General features: G+C 38.6%; 1 protein-coding gene across 1 annotated transcript in view; it reads left to right on the top strand.

Moving 5' to 3' along the window:
- The window catches only part of CD109 (CD109 molecule), a 69856-nt gene extending 58265 nt beyond the window's left edge, over positions 1 to 11591 (top strand). The window contains exons 31-33 of the mRNA XM_005518144.3: positions 2515 to 2671; positions 3084 to 3186; positions 5534 to 11591. Coding sequence (XP_005518201.2) covers positions 2515 to 2671; positions 3084 to 3186; positions 5534 to 5724 — 451 coding nt within the window. The 3' untranslated portion in view covers positions 5725 to 11591. The remainder of the gene's footprint in view (positions 1 to 2514; positions 2672 to 3083; positions 3187 to 5533) is intronic.
- Positions 11592 to 16503: the final 4912 nt, after the last annotated feature.

Genomic DNA, 16503 nt, shown 5'->3' with positions numbered 1-16503 from the left:
AAGGGGCTTGTTCTCTTTTAAACTCTTCTATAAGTGTCAACAACATTCTGAAGTCTAGCACAAACTCCTGACATGTAAAGGGCTGGGTTTGGGGTAAGTCTTTTCTGGGCAGTCTGACTCTCTAGCTAAGATCTTTCGCTTAAAATACAAAGAAGTGTTCCATCTCTCTGGGAACCCTCTAGGGTAGTGATGCTTTAATTGAAAAGTATTCAAAGAATTGAGACAAATCTAGTGACATTGAAAAGTATCCTCAAGAGACTGCTTGGAACATTTAGTTAGTTCTATCTTCAGTTCCCTCAACTCTTACTGTGGAAAGTGGACTGGTACTTTGAGTAAGTCTGTCTAAATTTCTTAGGCTACAGCTTCATCTGTGCTGTGCTTGAGTTGTCTTCCTCTCCTTTTCCCTATAAATTGTGTATTATTTATGCCTTATCTATATTCCTACCTCAGTTTAAAGTTGGTTGACTTAACGATCTTTATAGCATGATGCAGCTTTCTAGTAGAGAAGCCAATACAGCAAGACTGCTGAAATCTCCATGGATGGGTGTGTATAGCCTAGCTGTGGGTATGCATCTAGCTGAGGATATACATAGTTGGGTACTGAAGGCTTCAGCTTCACCATTTTTTTCTTTTCTTTAATCTGGAGAATATCCACCTTCTCTCAGCCAGCTTGATAGTGGTTGGCTATGGTCATCTTAACTGGGCATTTTTTATGACACTAGAGCAGGTGATGTCTAATTCAAATTGAAGTGGTTCTTGGTTAGAGGAGCTAACTCACTCTCTGGGAGGCAAATACCCAGGACTGCTCATTTTTCCTAAGTCTTATTGCTTGCATTCCTTTTCCAGACATGGGAAAATGATCACTGATGGCTCTATTTACTCTCTCACTTCTGCTTTCTGCCTGCACTAGCTTGGTTTGATTTTCTCTTCTTTGTATCATCTGTGAGAGGGTCTCACCCTGATCTCATATTGCTGAAGAGCTGAAACATAAAGTTCAACTGAAAATATTATCAGTTTTTTTCAGGTACAAGTTTCAAGTCTGTCTTTCTCTTACTGATCATTCTTGCATGATGATTTTTTTTTCCCCTTTTTTTAAGAGACCATGGAGCTGAAGAGATGGTACCACAGCCCACCCCCAAGGCTGCCTCTCATCCTTTTTTGAGAGTCAGATCCTCATAAATTCTAGGGATATATCTAATTCACCCCTTGACAGTACCAAGATAGTTTGGTTCCCTGTTGGTGTTTTAGTAGCACCCCAGGCTGGCTAGACAGCTTGGGTATTTTCCTCTCCTCTTATTGGTAATTATGCAGAAATAATTACATCCAGTTCCAATTCAGTTATTTGTTTTCAATAGCAGCTACTTTGGCACAGCACATCATTGAACAGATGGTTTCATTTGTTTCTAATCTTGTGAGCCAACTCAAGTCAGTGGTTGTGCTGTATTTCTTTCAAAGTTGTATCTGCCTTGAATCAGCCAGGCTTAACAGCATTGCTTTGAAAGCAACTCTTCCCTTTCTTTTATTTTTTTTACTACCCAGCTCTACAAAGAAATAATTTAATTACTTTCAATACTGCCAGGCTTTCGAAATGAGGATTGGAGACCCTTCTATTTTAGTGGAACAATAATAATAATTTACCTTCCATGCTAAGGCTGGGGAAACTCTTCTTTTACCTGCTTTATTTAAAGCAGTAGAATCTTTTGCAGGTCATTTAGGTGACACTTGTAGCACAGAGCACCATTAATACATTTTGATACATCTGTTACGCACCATAGTATGCAAGGCTTTCTTAACAGAGCAAACTTTTACTCCAGCGTCTGGTTTTCACATTGGAAGAAGATACAATAATATATAATTATGTATATATATATAATGTAATTATTTAGGAAAAAAGAAGGGACTCAACTTCTTGAATCTTTTTCCAAATGTGGATTAATAACATGGCTATGCATTCTAAAAATGAAACTTTTAGAAAACTTTTTAAATGGAACCATCAGTCTCTGTGAAGGAAATATGAAAAGGTCTGGGAGAACTTTGGTATACACACCAAAGTATCTTGACCTCCAAAATCAATAGAAGCAAAACAATGCATCCATAAGAGGAAATGCATATATTTCAGTAAAAGACTTCCCACAGCAGTTTCTTAACTGCTTCTTTTGAAATGTGTTTAATTGCAATAGTTTCTGCATATTTGTAATGCAAACCTGTACTTACAGATGCCAGTTGAAAATTCCAAGTGGTGTCAATGTCTCATGTGATATTTGTATTGCAGTTTTCTCAGTGCTAGCCCAGCTTTTGTATATGTGGTTAAAATTAGCAAGAAAAATAATTGAGAAGTTGATTTTTAGCTCTTTATAATTGGAAATTTTTTGTCAGTATTTTATTCCGTTTGTTTCCTAAGTATTCTTAATCATTATTACTTCATTAGCTGGGACATAAAGATCAAACATTTTCTTTGGAGAGTGGGCTACTGTATTTCTATTAAAAGTTCCTTTGTCTCTGTGTTTTGAAAAGGTACTTTGGTTCTGGCACAGCTCCCAGTAGTGGTATGGTCCTCATGGAGGTTGGCTTACTCAGTGGTTTCTCTGTGTCACCAGATTTTGTTCCATTAGACAATACAGTTAAGAAGATGGAAAAAGACAATGGAAAAGTCAACCTATACTTAGACTCTGTAAGTTGGAAATAACAAAGAAATGTGTTTGTGGTGATGTTAATCTTGACTCTGACATTGTTAGGCTTAAATTTGGAAATACATTATGATTGTATTCTCTGGGGGAATCAACATCTGCTATTTACATGGAATTAATAGTTCTTCTGTTTTTTCGTGAGACTGATTCGATAGGTGCAACTCAGTTGTATTTGTAAGAGGTTTCTAAATTAGGCTTCTTAAAAATTACACATAAGAGGGCAGACATTTCAAGAAGTCTGTAATTTGGCCAAAATGACTGCAAATGAGATAATTATCCTTACATGCATCCTGCCTTAAGCCTTTAGAAATGGACTACCACTGAGCTAAAAGTCCTTACCTCTTCCATGAAGCCACCATCCCCAGGGTTCTCAGGATGTTTCTCTTGTTTTTCTAGCTTAATGGAACACAGGTTTGTGTGGATATTCCGGCTACGAGAGACTTCAAGGTGGCAAATATCCAAGATGCTTCAGTGGCTGTAGTGGATTACTATGAACCTAGTAAGTGTCATTCATTTCAAATGGTATGTAATTATTCAGAAGTTTAAAAGAAAGTTTCTTTTTATAAGAATAGGAAAAATTTTAGTGAAGAAAAAGCTGCATTGAACTGTAGTGCTTTTGGACATTTACGTGCCCAATTTGTGAACAATTAGTAGTGTTTACACATATCTATTGTCCTAATGGGTTGGTTCCTCAACTGTTGCAAATTGTCTGGCCCAATATGTTCCCAAAACTATTAAAATGAAGCAGGAGCTTCACTGTGATTCACTTACCAAGTTAATAGTTACTTCTGGAGTAGCTTTGCCATCTGTTTCTTACTTAAACTAAGATTCCTTCATGGGAGAAAATGCTAATGTTTTGACTTCTGTTGTTACCTAAAAAAGGTGTACATTGGAAAAGTAGTTTCAAAGGGTTTTTTTTGAGGGGGGAGAAGGGTTTTGGTTGGTTTGCTTGTTCGTTTGTGGTTTTTTAGGGAGTTTTTGTTTGGTTTTTGTCTGTTTATTGTTGTGTATGAGTGTATTATATGTATTACGTAGTATGTTTTGTGTAGAGTGTGTTTTAGAGATGGGCAACAATGTACAAAGGTCTTTGGCAAAATTAAAAGCAAGAAAAAAATTACAGGCTGATGAAGAAGATACTAGGTTTTCATTACTTGAACCACCTGGTACATTATTAAGGATTTGGTCTTGGTTTGAGATAAGGCATAAAAAAGTTGTATTGGCAATTTTCATGTTTTTTAGCACAATACAAAAGACAGCCAAATATAATGTGTGCTACTTCAGCTAGATGAAGATCACATTTATTCTATATAGGCTGAAATTCTTGTTCATTCACAGAATTTAAAATAAAATAGGAAATTACCAGTTGTAAATACACTATTAATTGTAAGTCCATTAATCAAAGCATGTTTTAAGGGCTAGTGGCTTAAAAATTACAGCAAGATTTTATTTGAGAGAAACACATGAGACTTAGAATGAATGGCTGAAATGAATTTTCAGTTCCTGGGATAAGCACTCAGGACCTAATCTTTTATAAGAATGCTATTAGATAGGCTAATAAATATGTTTGTTGTAAAGTTACAGGTAAATGCACACATGTAAATATTTTTATTACATTTAAATGAATTTAGTCCATAAATTCTCAGTTACCAAACTAATATTAAGGACCAAAATTTTTATGATGCAATCAGTGCTGTAATTACTTTAATTTCAAGAAAATTATTTGTGCAAATATTATTTTACAGGACACCAATCCTGTTACTATATAGCATAGATATATTATTGGTCAACATATATACATGTGCCATGGTTGAGTTCTTCTGGGAGAACTCCTTCCTGTCTAATACAGGAATGCAATTTGATTTTAATTTATTATTTTCCACCACTGTTGTAGTTGGTGACCTGACCTGCAGGGATATATTTTATGTGATGATGATAGATTCATGTTATATTCAGAGCTAGGAAATGCCTAGAGATCTCCTCCTCTGGCATTTACTGATAAATGAGATTTTGTTGTAGAAGATAGTACAACTGGCATAGATGTAAGAGCTGGCTTGGATGCAGTATTCTCTTACCTGACTTTTTATAACTAGCTGGGTGTTGCTGTTTGGTAAACATTTTGTCCCATAAAATTACATATTTTTTTAATACCCTGAGGCTTGTAATGAAAATGAATATAATTTCAGTTTAAAAATGCTACTATTAAAAAAAGAAGTTGCAAAGTCTCTAGTTGGAAAGAAAAAGAAGTGAAAAAGCTGCTGAGAGGAAGAGACTTTGCAAAAGCTTGTTCTGTGAGCAATTACCATACATTAATGTTTCTGAAATTAATATGATTTTTCAGACTTCTAGTGTGGCTCTGTAGCAACCCTTCAGGGAAAGGGAGAGTAAAATACAAGAGCAGGACCTAGGTGAGGTAAGCAGTCCCAGATTCAGGAAGCTGAAGCTCCCACGAATGATAGTGAGAGAAAGCATCAGTTAGGAGAGATCTTGCTCTTAAATGTTATAGCCAGCAACTTGTCAGGTAAAGCATCTGAGTTCCTTTGTTGTGTAGGTAGGGGCAAAATTCCTTTCAAAATGTTTGTCCAAGGTTTGTGAACAGTTGAGATTGATTCTATGAAAGTGTGCCTTTCACCAGGCATTGGCCTGAATACATTGAGGTGTTCTGGGTGAAGAAAAATGAGTAATGGCTGGGCTTAAATACCAGCTATGGGAAATGTTTTGCAGTGTATGATGTCAAGAGTCTGTGTCAGATTTTAGTGCATCCTTTAAAAATGATTTCTTTTTGAAGCTGGATTCTTGGTTAATTTTCAGAAGTCCATTGACTAATGTTAACTAACCTTTCTGAACAGGGAGAAGAGCAGTGAGAAGCTATAACTCAGAAGTAATGCAAAGTGTAACCTCTTGTGACTTCTGTGAAAGTGATTGCAACCTTTGCCACCGAGACGGTTCTGCAGCCTTGCTTCAGCACTCTTCATTGGCCTCCTTGTTCTGTGTACTCTTTGTCATCCATGTAAACTTGCTGTGCAGTTGGGTGCTGTAAAAGATTATGTTTCACATCTAAGGTTTCCATAAATTATCCAAAAGAAAATTTTATGTTCAGATACCAGCCCGTCTTTAGTGATTACCATGACCAAACTCCTGCTGTGTTCAGGGAGAACTGGGCTGGCCCATATGGTAAATTTTCTGGCTGTGCCAGAAAACTTCTACAAGTGTCTGCTGGAAAAGCTTTCCAAGTGTTAGTTTCATACTGAATTTATATTCTGAAGAAGCACAGAGTTACTGACAAAGCAGTATGATGAAAAGTAAACTTAGTTCCATATTCCCACTTTGTTATTACCCCAGCTTCCAACTGTGCTTTTTTTTTAGAGATGCATGTTGTTTTACCATGCTTTTCCAAAACACTATGCTTCTCCATTAGGGAGTTGATGGACAATGATAGGAGCTTGGTATCAGAGCTCACTTTGTTCTGTTCTGAAGATGAGACACTCCACATTAATACTGAATTTCTCTGTGTGCTCTCATGGGGAATACTATGACCAAAAAAAAGAAAAAAAAAAGGAGTTGGCTTCAGAGCAGATCCAAGAGCCAAAAAGTACTGCATTTACAAACTGCTGAATGCTCCAGAAAGCTGTCAGTCTTCTTTTTTTTTTAATCTTTTCAGAGAAGGTAGGCAGACTTTTTTGTCAATTCATAAGCTAATCATGCTTGAAAATAAGGCCTCAGGATGTTCTCATGCATTTTTGTCTGAAAGGCTTTTTACTGTAAACACATCAAAGATAAAGTTTGTTTTTCAGACTTAATTTTTCCAGGGTTATTCAGAAACAAATGCAATTCTCTTTCCGTGTGAGAATGCTGGTGTCAATTGGCATATATTTATGGCCAGATGAAGGAAGTTTGCTTTGAACCTGTTCTGGTTTTTTGGTGTGTCCTAGAAACGTCACTCTGGGGCATCATTTATGTCTTGCGCTTTCAGTGTCTTGTCAACAGTTCAGGAGGCATAACCCCAAACAGTTGTTTACTGCTCTCAGTGCCATGTGAGTTGGTGGCCCTGGATGCCACCTGTGCCCCCTGTTGCTGGTGGTGGCTTTAGGAGGCATGGGCTGCATATGCGTTCAGTCCAGCCAAACAATCCACATACTTGCTTAACTTCAACCACATCCTTGTATGCTCAGTGGCTCTGCTGAAGTGAAATGGAGGAGAGCAATAGTGAAAAGTAGCAGGCACTTTTACACCCAAACCTGCTCTTTGCACATGAGGAGAATTACAGGTCTCTGTGAGTGTGGAAATGTGTGGGCTTGGGAGCTTGTTGCTCCTGAGTGAATGTATGAATGCCTTCCTTGTCTGGCAGCCAATCTGTCCTTCTTGTGCACTACCTGTAATATCTGTATCTTTTTGATGAGGCAGCCAAGTTATTACATTCATAGTTACTAAAATGAAGTTATTAGCTGTAATGCTGACTAAGAGAGGTGGAAATTATAATTTCTATTGATTCCCTTTCTTTCACACCTTTTAGAGACTAAATGTGTTTTTTGTGCACATGTTATTACACATATTATATATAATATTATATTATATATAATATTACATATTATGTATAGCAGTCACTTTCCTTGGGCAATTTCTAATTTTTATTCAATTTTTGCTACTGCTTAAAATGTATATTTTTGTATTTATGCTCATCTATAATGTTGTTCACAAAGGAAATTTTGCATAGTAGCATGGGAAAAGGCCTGAACTTCCTGAACTGGGGGTGCCTTCTAATACAAATGTATGGGTTTTAACTGCAGAACTAGTTTAGATGGGGTTATTTGTCTTACTTCACCTGTTTTTGGAATTGACAATGTTTTTCACAAATTTGAAGTTCTGTCCTGTTTCTCAGGCAGAGCTTAGGCCTGGTTTTTCATGGTCATTCATGCTTTTCACTTGCCCTTGGTGTGTTTTGGATTTAGCCTTTTGAGTAGTTAATTAGTGCCTGATCAGTGTTGTGCTGCTCTGACCTACATGAAGTAATGTATTTATTGAAGCCAAAAACACTGCTTAGTCAGTAGGGTGCAGAATCTCACCCTATGTAAGCCATTCACTTGGTTACATGGGTCCAATGCTAAGAGAAACAAAGATACAGACTTAAACACATTTCTGCATCTCAAAAAACTTTATTAATTTATGGGAGCCTAAATTGAACTGTGCCAAGTTAAGATCTGGAAAAATGTCTCATCTAAGCTGGGATGTGTTTTGCTGTGGGTTTGATTTTCTTATGACCTATGAAAGTTGGTCTTCTCTTTCTTTGAGAACAGCAGACTTGACATGTCGTTTGCCTTCCTTTAATATAATTTCAGAAACCCAAAGCTCACATGCTTCCAGGTTTTTTCTATACATAGGGCTTCTAATACGGACATTGGTACCTGATTAATGATAGGTTAAAGGGTCTTATTTTCTAGACAAGATGTACTGGAGATAAATTGCTCTTTTGCAGTAGATAGTAGGAATAAATTAGTTCTGTTTTGTATGCAGTCCAATCTTCCTGAAAATCCTCCAAGAAAAACGGATTTAAACTGCTTAGCTGAGTTTTGGACAGCACAGCTTTTACTAGTATTCCCTTACATTTGTTTCTGAGACAAACAACACATGTTTTTAAATTACTTTTGGCTGCTTTGCACACTATATTAAGAATCATCAGTCATAATGCACCATGTCAGGGAAATTGTTGGAGTCAGTGAATAAACATCCTCTTTTATTTTACTTTATTTTATACAGCAGGCATATTATTGTAGGCATCCAAATCTGCATCTGTATCAAGCTATTTTAAAGGAACCGTGTACATCGTATGACTTTAAACAAATGCTTACACCAGGTGGCCTTTAACATTTCTGCATCAGTGCCTTCAGTCACTTTGCAGTAGTGGCTGGTGCTTTGAATGAATTGCAGAGGATAAAATTTGTACTTTGTGGGCAGTGAATGGAACAGCAGAAATGCAATATTGTTCGGCATAGTGACTTTTTTGTTTTCCTCATTATTGTGTGTGAACCTTTACACTAATGCTCAGCATATATATTATCCCCATTGCTGTATAATATCCATTTTGGATGTTAGGGGTGTCGTGCTCCCACTGAAATTGATAGGAAATCTTGTAGCAAAAAGTCTTTTGGATCTCTGTAGCAATAAGGTCTATAAGGAGCTTTAAGGAGTGATGCTAAAAGCATTCATGAAAAGCTATTTTGTGATGGAGTCTTAATGTTGTATTGTGTGAACATTTCTGCTGTTCATTGAAGTCTGAATGCGTGCTGGTACTTCCCATGCTCTTTTCACCCACAGGGTGTGAATGGACATGGTCTGTCTAGAGGCCTTAATATGCTATTGAATCAGTAAGAGATATTTATTTAGGATTGAGTCTAAAACAAAACTGTAATGCATTTTAAAGGTGTTCTCCCCAAATTCTGCCTCTGCTGTCATCCATCATCTTAGCTGAGGGTTTCTCTACAGGTTTCAATGTGGGAGTCATTTAGAGATCTTCTATACTAAATTCTGCTGTACAGAATGTTTGGTTCCCAGCATGGCAGCTCCATAGAATTGTTTATGTTGGAAAAGACCTTTAAAATCATTGGGTCCAACCATTAAGCCAGATTTGCCATGTCCACCACTAGACCGTGTCTGCAAGTGCCACACTTAAACTCATTGTAAATACCCCCAGGGATGGTGGCACCACTGCTTCCATTGGCAGCCTGTTTTGATGCTTAACAGTGAAGAAATTTTTCCCAAAATTCAAGCAAAACATCCCCTGGCACAACTTGTATCAAACACAAGCAGTGCAGATATTCCCAGTTAGCTTCCATATCATGTGCTCCTGTTCGCTTCACAAGCAGGAGCTTGTGGCTTGTGCACATCAGTGGCACATGCTAAAAGGGAGAGGTGGCCAGACGGGTGCAGGAGAAACATGAGAGCCATATCCAGTGTTCACAGAATCATAGAAGGTGAAGGAGTTGGAATGGACCTTATGGATCATTTTGTCCCAACCTCCCTTGCCATAGACAGGGACACCTCTCACTAGATCAGGTTTCTCAAGGCCTTACCCAGCCTGGCCTTGAACGCTGCCAGGGTTGGGGCATCCACAGCCCCCCTGGGCAACCTGTTCCAGTTTCTCATTAACCTCACAGTAAAAAACTCCTGAATATCTATTCTGAGTTTCCCTTCTTTCAGTTGGAACTCATTACTCCTTGCCCTGTTAGTACAGCTCCTGACAAAGTTCCTCTCTGGCTTCCCTGCAGGCCCCCTCTAGGAGGTTGCTGTGAGATCTCCACACAACTTTCTCTTCTCCAGGCGAACAGTCCCAACTTTCCCAGCCTGTCTTCACAGGGGAAGTGCTTTAGTCCTCTTATCAGCTTCATGGCCTTCCTCTGAACTTGCTCCAACACTTCCATGTCCTTCTTATATGACAGGCCTCTCTTTTGCCTTGGAAGTCACTGTTGACAATCAAACCTAAGATGCAAACATCAATTTTATTCGGTTTTCAAAATATTATCCTAGCAATATTTCTCTGAATACATTGTTCAAGTTGGTATGAATATTGACAGTATTTGATTTTAGCTGAGTCCTGCAGAAAGCTTTTGCATACACTGAGCTGTTACAGGCTGCAGTGTTCTGCAGTGTGCAATGTGTGTGCATAAACACAAGATCGTCACAAAGTGCCCAAACAAACAATGCTGTGTAGCATTCTGTTTCTAGGAAAGAATATGTTAGAAAGCAACTAGTGCCTAATGGCATAGTTTTTCTGTCTGAAACACTAAGAAAGAGGATTTAATTTTAATGTTTCATTTTATTTTTGTTATAACATTTCTTCTTCTACTATAAGTCCTTATGCAGTGAACTATCTCTATGTGATCTGAAGATTTTGAAATTAGGTGCTTAATTAATTTATAAAACATAACAGCAGTTGTTTCCTTTTCACCATATCAGAATATTTCACTTCCATATTGTTTTTTATTCATTTTAATGTATTTCTGTGTGTCAAATGGAAAGGCCATTGCTCTATTGCTATTCTAAGCAATAAAAGCTGATAGTGTGCTGTATTAGATTAATCTAATGATTACTTTTCCTATAGATAGCTTATTTTCAGATAGGTATGAACATTAATTCCTTATATGCTGCATTTGAGTCACCAGTACTCCAGTATAAGATTTATCTTTAAATTCAAATAATTAATTGCATTTCTTAGTAGCTACCCAAAAAAAATCATCAGCATTGCTTATATCTTATAATGTTATATTATGAACAGGGTTTTTTTGTTGTGGTTTTTTGTTTTGTTAGGTTGTATGGGATACTAAATACAAAGAAGAAAATAAAAATATGCTTGCTCAGTGGACGTATAATAGCAGGTATAATGTCCTACTGACTGGCACATCTCTTCTTTTTCCATATCAGGCCTTAAACAATTCGAACTAAAATTCTTGACTGCTTTGTGACATATTCATTTACCCAACTGGATCTAAGTTAGGATCATCATTCACATTTTCACTTTTGATCAAATCAGATATCGTAGAAAAATAATGCTTTTATGAGCTGTTTTGAGCAAACAGAGGTGAACTAACATGCCAACTATGCAAATAGCTTCTCTCTTTTCAAGTAATAAAGCAAATGTTAAGGAACTAGACTGTTTCAAAGGACCTTGGAAGATTGTCATTCGTTTATTTTTCTTCAAATAAAGTTTGCAATAGCTATTTTTAAATGCTATTAAAGATGACTTTTAATAATATATGTCTAATGTTTGCTTGTTTAAGAATACAGCTACGTGTAGTAGATCACAGTTTCTGTACATTGCTGACCACTACCCATCCTCAGCACTTTTTAGAGGTTTCCACATCTGTGTTTTAAAGCTCAGAATTTAATAACATAAATAAAATAGTATTAAAAGTATTACAGCAGTAGATTCTCTGGTCAGGCTGTAAACAGTCACCTCAATTTAAAAGTCTACTATTTTGTTCAGCGTGAAGTTATTGCAAAGTTTGCTGGTATCTGTAGCAGAGGTAGCATAAATAGTCTTATGTAATGTGCTCAGTTTAGGTAGGCCCCTTGTGGTCATGGAGAACATCTGGAACGGTACTGTTGTATGAGAAGTATGTATCCAGATACAGAGCTAATTGTTGAAGTGGAAGTAAAAGAGCACCAAGAAATTTTTATGTCAAAGTATATTATACAAACATAATTGAATTGATACGCAAAATTTTTTTTTTTTTGGTGACCTGCTATTTTAACTGCCATTTTTCGTGGTTTAGAAGTTTGGTCTCCATGACACTGTCTTTTCCTAATTTTCCTCATAATTCTCTTGATATTCCTCATGCCTGCCCTTGAAAGAGCTTCCTGGCCCATTTCAACTCTGAGGTCAGGATCTGCTGAGCCTCACTTATCTCTTTTGCCCTGACCCCTCACCATCTCTCCTGTAAGTTCAGTAGCATTTCTGTGCTCATGTGTCACAGATCTACCCTTTCTTTCAGAGCCTTTGTGACCTGTCAAGACTAAAATATTTGGTCTCATGGAGAAGTAGCTATCAGCTCAAACCCAGGATGAATAGGAAACACTTGGGACTTGTCAGCACAGATCTCTGAAGCTGAAATAATCTTTAACCAACCTAATAGCGTTCTGTGGTAAGAGGATTGGCTGTGTGCATGAGGAAGAACAGTGGATAGAACTTAGTAAGGCTTTCATATTTTTTTTTGTTTCAATATTGATAATAGTCCTAAATAAAGCAAATTTGGAACATGAGACATTCTGATGATAGACCGGTCTCTAGAAAAGTGGTTTTTGGAGCAGGCTTCTAGGTGAAGTGTAGAAGCAATCAGAGGTTAAGTGTAAATATTTGTGCAGACATACCATCCCTTCCTGCACAAGAAGTGTCTGTAGTGTGTTTAAGTGGTGTGTAAGTGGTGATTCATCCTTCTCCTGCCCACGGACACCTTTAAAAGAGCCGTGAGCCCGTGCCGAGGATGTGTTTGTTGGTGGCGCTGGGGCTCAGGCCACAGTTCCCTGCTCTGTGCTGTGCTAGCGCACGCCTGTCCAACCCTAGCTGGGTGTTCATGTCTTGAAACCAGCCACCACCTTAGGCATGGCTACTTAGGTAAGTGAGGGTTTTAATGTGTCTGAAGCAAAGAATGAGAAATCATATCCCTAATAAAGGGGAATAAAATGACATAAAGAAGAGTGTCTTGATCTGATTCTCAACAGCTGCCAGGGAGACTATGGATTTTCCTGGGGATTCTTCTGGCTCACACTGATGGAAAGGGAGGACTGATGAATACTTTAGGTAAGTGGATAGACTTTTTTGTTTTTTTTTTTTTTTTAAAGACAGGAATGCTCAGTTAAAATGTTAGATCATAGGGCAAGGATAGCAACATAAACACATGTGGAAATAATGTACTAAGAAAGCTCTGTGGTTTCATATGCAGAAAAAAGATAGACGCCAACTCTAGCTCAGTGGGCAGCTAATTAAGCCAGAGATCTCTCTGTACGTTATATTCTAAGTTCAATACAAGAGCATGTATCAGCAAGGTGCTGTGTGATTTTTCCCTTACAGTTCACATTTTGATTTCAGGAATGAACTATGCATCATTCCCCATGTGATTATTTAAAGATGAGGTGGCTGGATGTTAGATGAGTGTCAATACGGTAAACGTGTCTTGTTTGTGTGGATGATCATTGTCCTTGATCAGTTCACGTGAGTTTAGGTCTGTTGTTTTTCTGTTCCTGATTTTAATTGAATCTTAGTCAGAATAATAAAAACACAAATGCTTTTGCTGTTCGACAACATGAAGCTTTATTGAGACAGTTGTAAGGAGTGATTTTGCCATTGCTACATATTCTGCTTGTTCCACTTAAGATTGAATGCTACAGCTTTCCTGGTTCCTTTCTCAACTCCATCCACCATTTTGCCAATACACAGAGACCAACCACAGTCTAAAAGACTTTTATTACAGGATACAGGAAAAGCAAAAAAAAGGTGTGAATTCTTTGTGAGGAAGCACAGCATGTGGTCTCAAAGTGGTACCTCTAACCAAAGGAGTATGAGACTCCACATTATACAGAAAACAAAGCCTGGTGTGATCAACACAGCTCTGCCTCAGCTGCTTCTCTGGTTTCATTCTTTTTCCACTCATTCATAATGACTTTATTCTTCTGCTTTTGTAAGGCTGGGATAATGCTGCACTAAGTCATATGCAGGAGCACTCTCTAATGCAATCCTATACTTCAAGTCCCTCTAGATTAGCACATTTCACCTGGCAACCAGTGGGGCACATCTGGCTTGCAGGAGGTTTGAACATAGCCATTTTCCTTGGAGGTGATTGAAAACAAGTTATGTGAACTGCAAGCAGAACTGGGCAGCGGCAGGCACGAGGTGACAAGGAGAGGGGCAGAACAAAGGCGGCTGCCTGGAGCAGGAACAGCCTGGCAGAGAGCACTTCTTTGCACAGTCTTACTCCAATGCCCAAGCACGAGAGTGGCTGTGTCCCACCTGTGGAGGCAGCCAGCCTCTGTGCCTGGTCTCTGGCCAAAACATACCTTTGGCAATGGGATGTGAGTCTGAAAGACATGAGGAAGCTGGCTGTGTGGAAGAAGGAAAGCAAGAGCAGGAGAAGGAGCAAACTTTATCGCAATTAATGGTGGCGTGTTGGTGCTAGATCACTGTATAGATCAGTATTCTCTGCTAGGGGCGGCAAAAGTGACTCTCCAAGCTGACATCTTGTTTCAAAGGTCACAAAACATTCCTACATGCATTGAAGTTGCATTTTCTTTGCCTGAACACAGACCTCTTGCTCCATGTCCCATGCAGTGCAGCGTGGATGGCTCTGTGAGGGATGTTCAGGAACAGAACACGCTGCTGTGAGCAACCAGTGAGAGTCAAGAACTGCTGTGCAAAAAGGCAAACAACAGAGTGTGTAAACAAGAGTACACGTGGGAGACATATGGTGTCCTTCTAAGCTACTGGCCATGCTTTGTTCAAGTCTGTGACTGGAAACCAGTTCTCTGACTGTGGGGCTGCTGGGGGCAGAGAACAAGTATTGTCTAGGAAGCTCAGCCACCATGGGAAGATTGGATTAATTAGGGTCCCTTGAAGCTGTGGGACATGGGGGTGTGGTTAAGATATTTCTCTCTCAGCTATGTCTAGCTATTTCAAAAAAATTCAGGAGAGTAATGATTTCACTGTGGCCATAGCAGGTAAGATTAGAACCAGGTGAATAAATTTCAGAAAATTAAAATTCAACAGTAGGGAGAACCTTTCTAACAGGAGTAACAAACTGTTGGGCAGGCTGCTGTGGGAGACAGGCTGCTTCTTTCTTCAGAAAGAAGAGCAAGTTAGCCAAACACCTTCTAATAATGGCCCGGGTCTCTGTGAGACTGTCTAAGTGGTGGAGATGGAGTAAGTAATTTCTTGATGTCCTTCTCAGAGCTGTTTTCTTATGAGCTGATATCTGCAAGCTCTGCTGCTATCACACAGAATTAGACAGTTTTTACAAGAGACCTAATGAAATGCACGAGGTGTAACTTTCTGCTGATGCTAGGGGAAGTGCTGAAAAACTGCTTTGAATTTACTGGAGTTATAGAGGAATTATTTGATGATGGCCATAATTCCCTCCAAAAGTCACTGCTAATTCTCAAGAGCAAAGTAGGACTGCCTGGACATTTGATTTGTAATAGGGTTCACAGTATGTGCAGAATGAAAGTCATTCTTGACAAGACTTCATTAGAAAGTAGAGAATCAGGTGTCCTGTAACAAGGGTTATCAGTTGAAGAGATTTATATGTGTTTGTGACTCTGGTGGTTACAGCTGTGATGTTAGATTACAGCCTGCAGATTCAATGTACAGACTATGAGCAAGCTACCTGGGGAGTGTTTTTAGTAGTGGCTATGATTTTGTGCCAAGATTTGTTCTCCGTATCATATTTCTGCTGAAATTTCTTCTTCACCATTTCCCTTCCCAAATATAAAATCAAAATGCCAGAGGTAACAAAACTGTAAAAATTCTAGCAAATTAAGTGTGTGCTGAAGGCAGGCTCTTAGGCAGATCTACACCCAGTGCCTTTAAAATATATCTATAGGTGAGGCTGGCATGGTCCCAGTGCTTCCTATTACTTTATTTCTTGCTGTACTTAGAGTTTTGCTGCATTTTAAGTGCAGTTACTGGCTGTGCAAGGGCCTTGGGAGTCCAGGACTATACAAGATTCTAAGAGTCATGGCCCTTCTAGGGTGTCTCAGCCTTAGGAATCCTCATGAACTTTCTTAGTGATTAGGTCTGCTCTTGCTATTCCCTGGCACCAAGGTGCTATGGAAAAAAAGTCTTTTTTAAATAACCAAATACCTTTTACGTGTAAGATGTTCACTGGTGTGTTGGGAGGTGCAGTGCAATGGGTGGTTATTCCATGTTTACAAAAAAACTGCTCCAGCAAGGACTGTGTTGAGGATTGAAACCTGAAAGGGTCAGCCATGTAGCAGACTGTTGTAGGGCATCAGCCTCAGTAGGAGACATTTGCTGCTGGATGTGGCTGTTGGCAGCGACAGCTGACAACTTGATAAACCTGATGATTTAAAACAAGAACCTTGGGAGGCAATAAAGAGGTTGATGTTATGGGTTATAAAACAAATACGGAATTTTTTTTTCCCTGGTGAGAATTCTCGCTGCCTCCATAAGGGCAACTTGGAAAGAGAACAAGCAAGGACTGAGAGATGTCCTGGCATGGTTAAACTTTTAAGCTCTTGAACAAGATGTTCAGAACAACTCTTCTCAAATATGCCATTAACATTTTGTAAATCTGTCCTGGTTGTTCAACAACACAGC

The sequence above is a fragment of the Pseudopodoces humilis genome, chromosome 3 (assembly GCF_049639895.1).
Source record: "Pseudopodoces humilis isolate 2021_Gansu_Grassland_sample_001 chromosome 3, ASM4963989v1, whole genome shotgun sequence".
In the NCBI taxonomy this organism is placed as follows: Eukaryota; Metazoa; Chordata; class Aves; order Passeriformes; family Paridae; genus Pseudopodoces; species Pseudopodoces humilis.
Note: the sequence above shows the minus strand (reverse complement) of the source record. Positions and strands in the feature narration are given on the sequence as shown.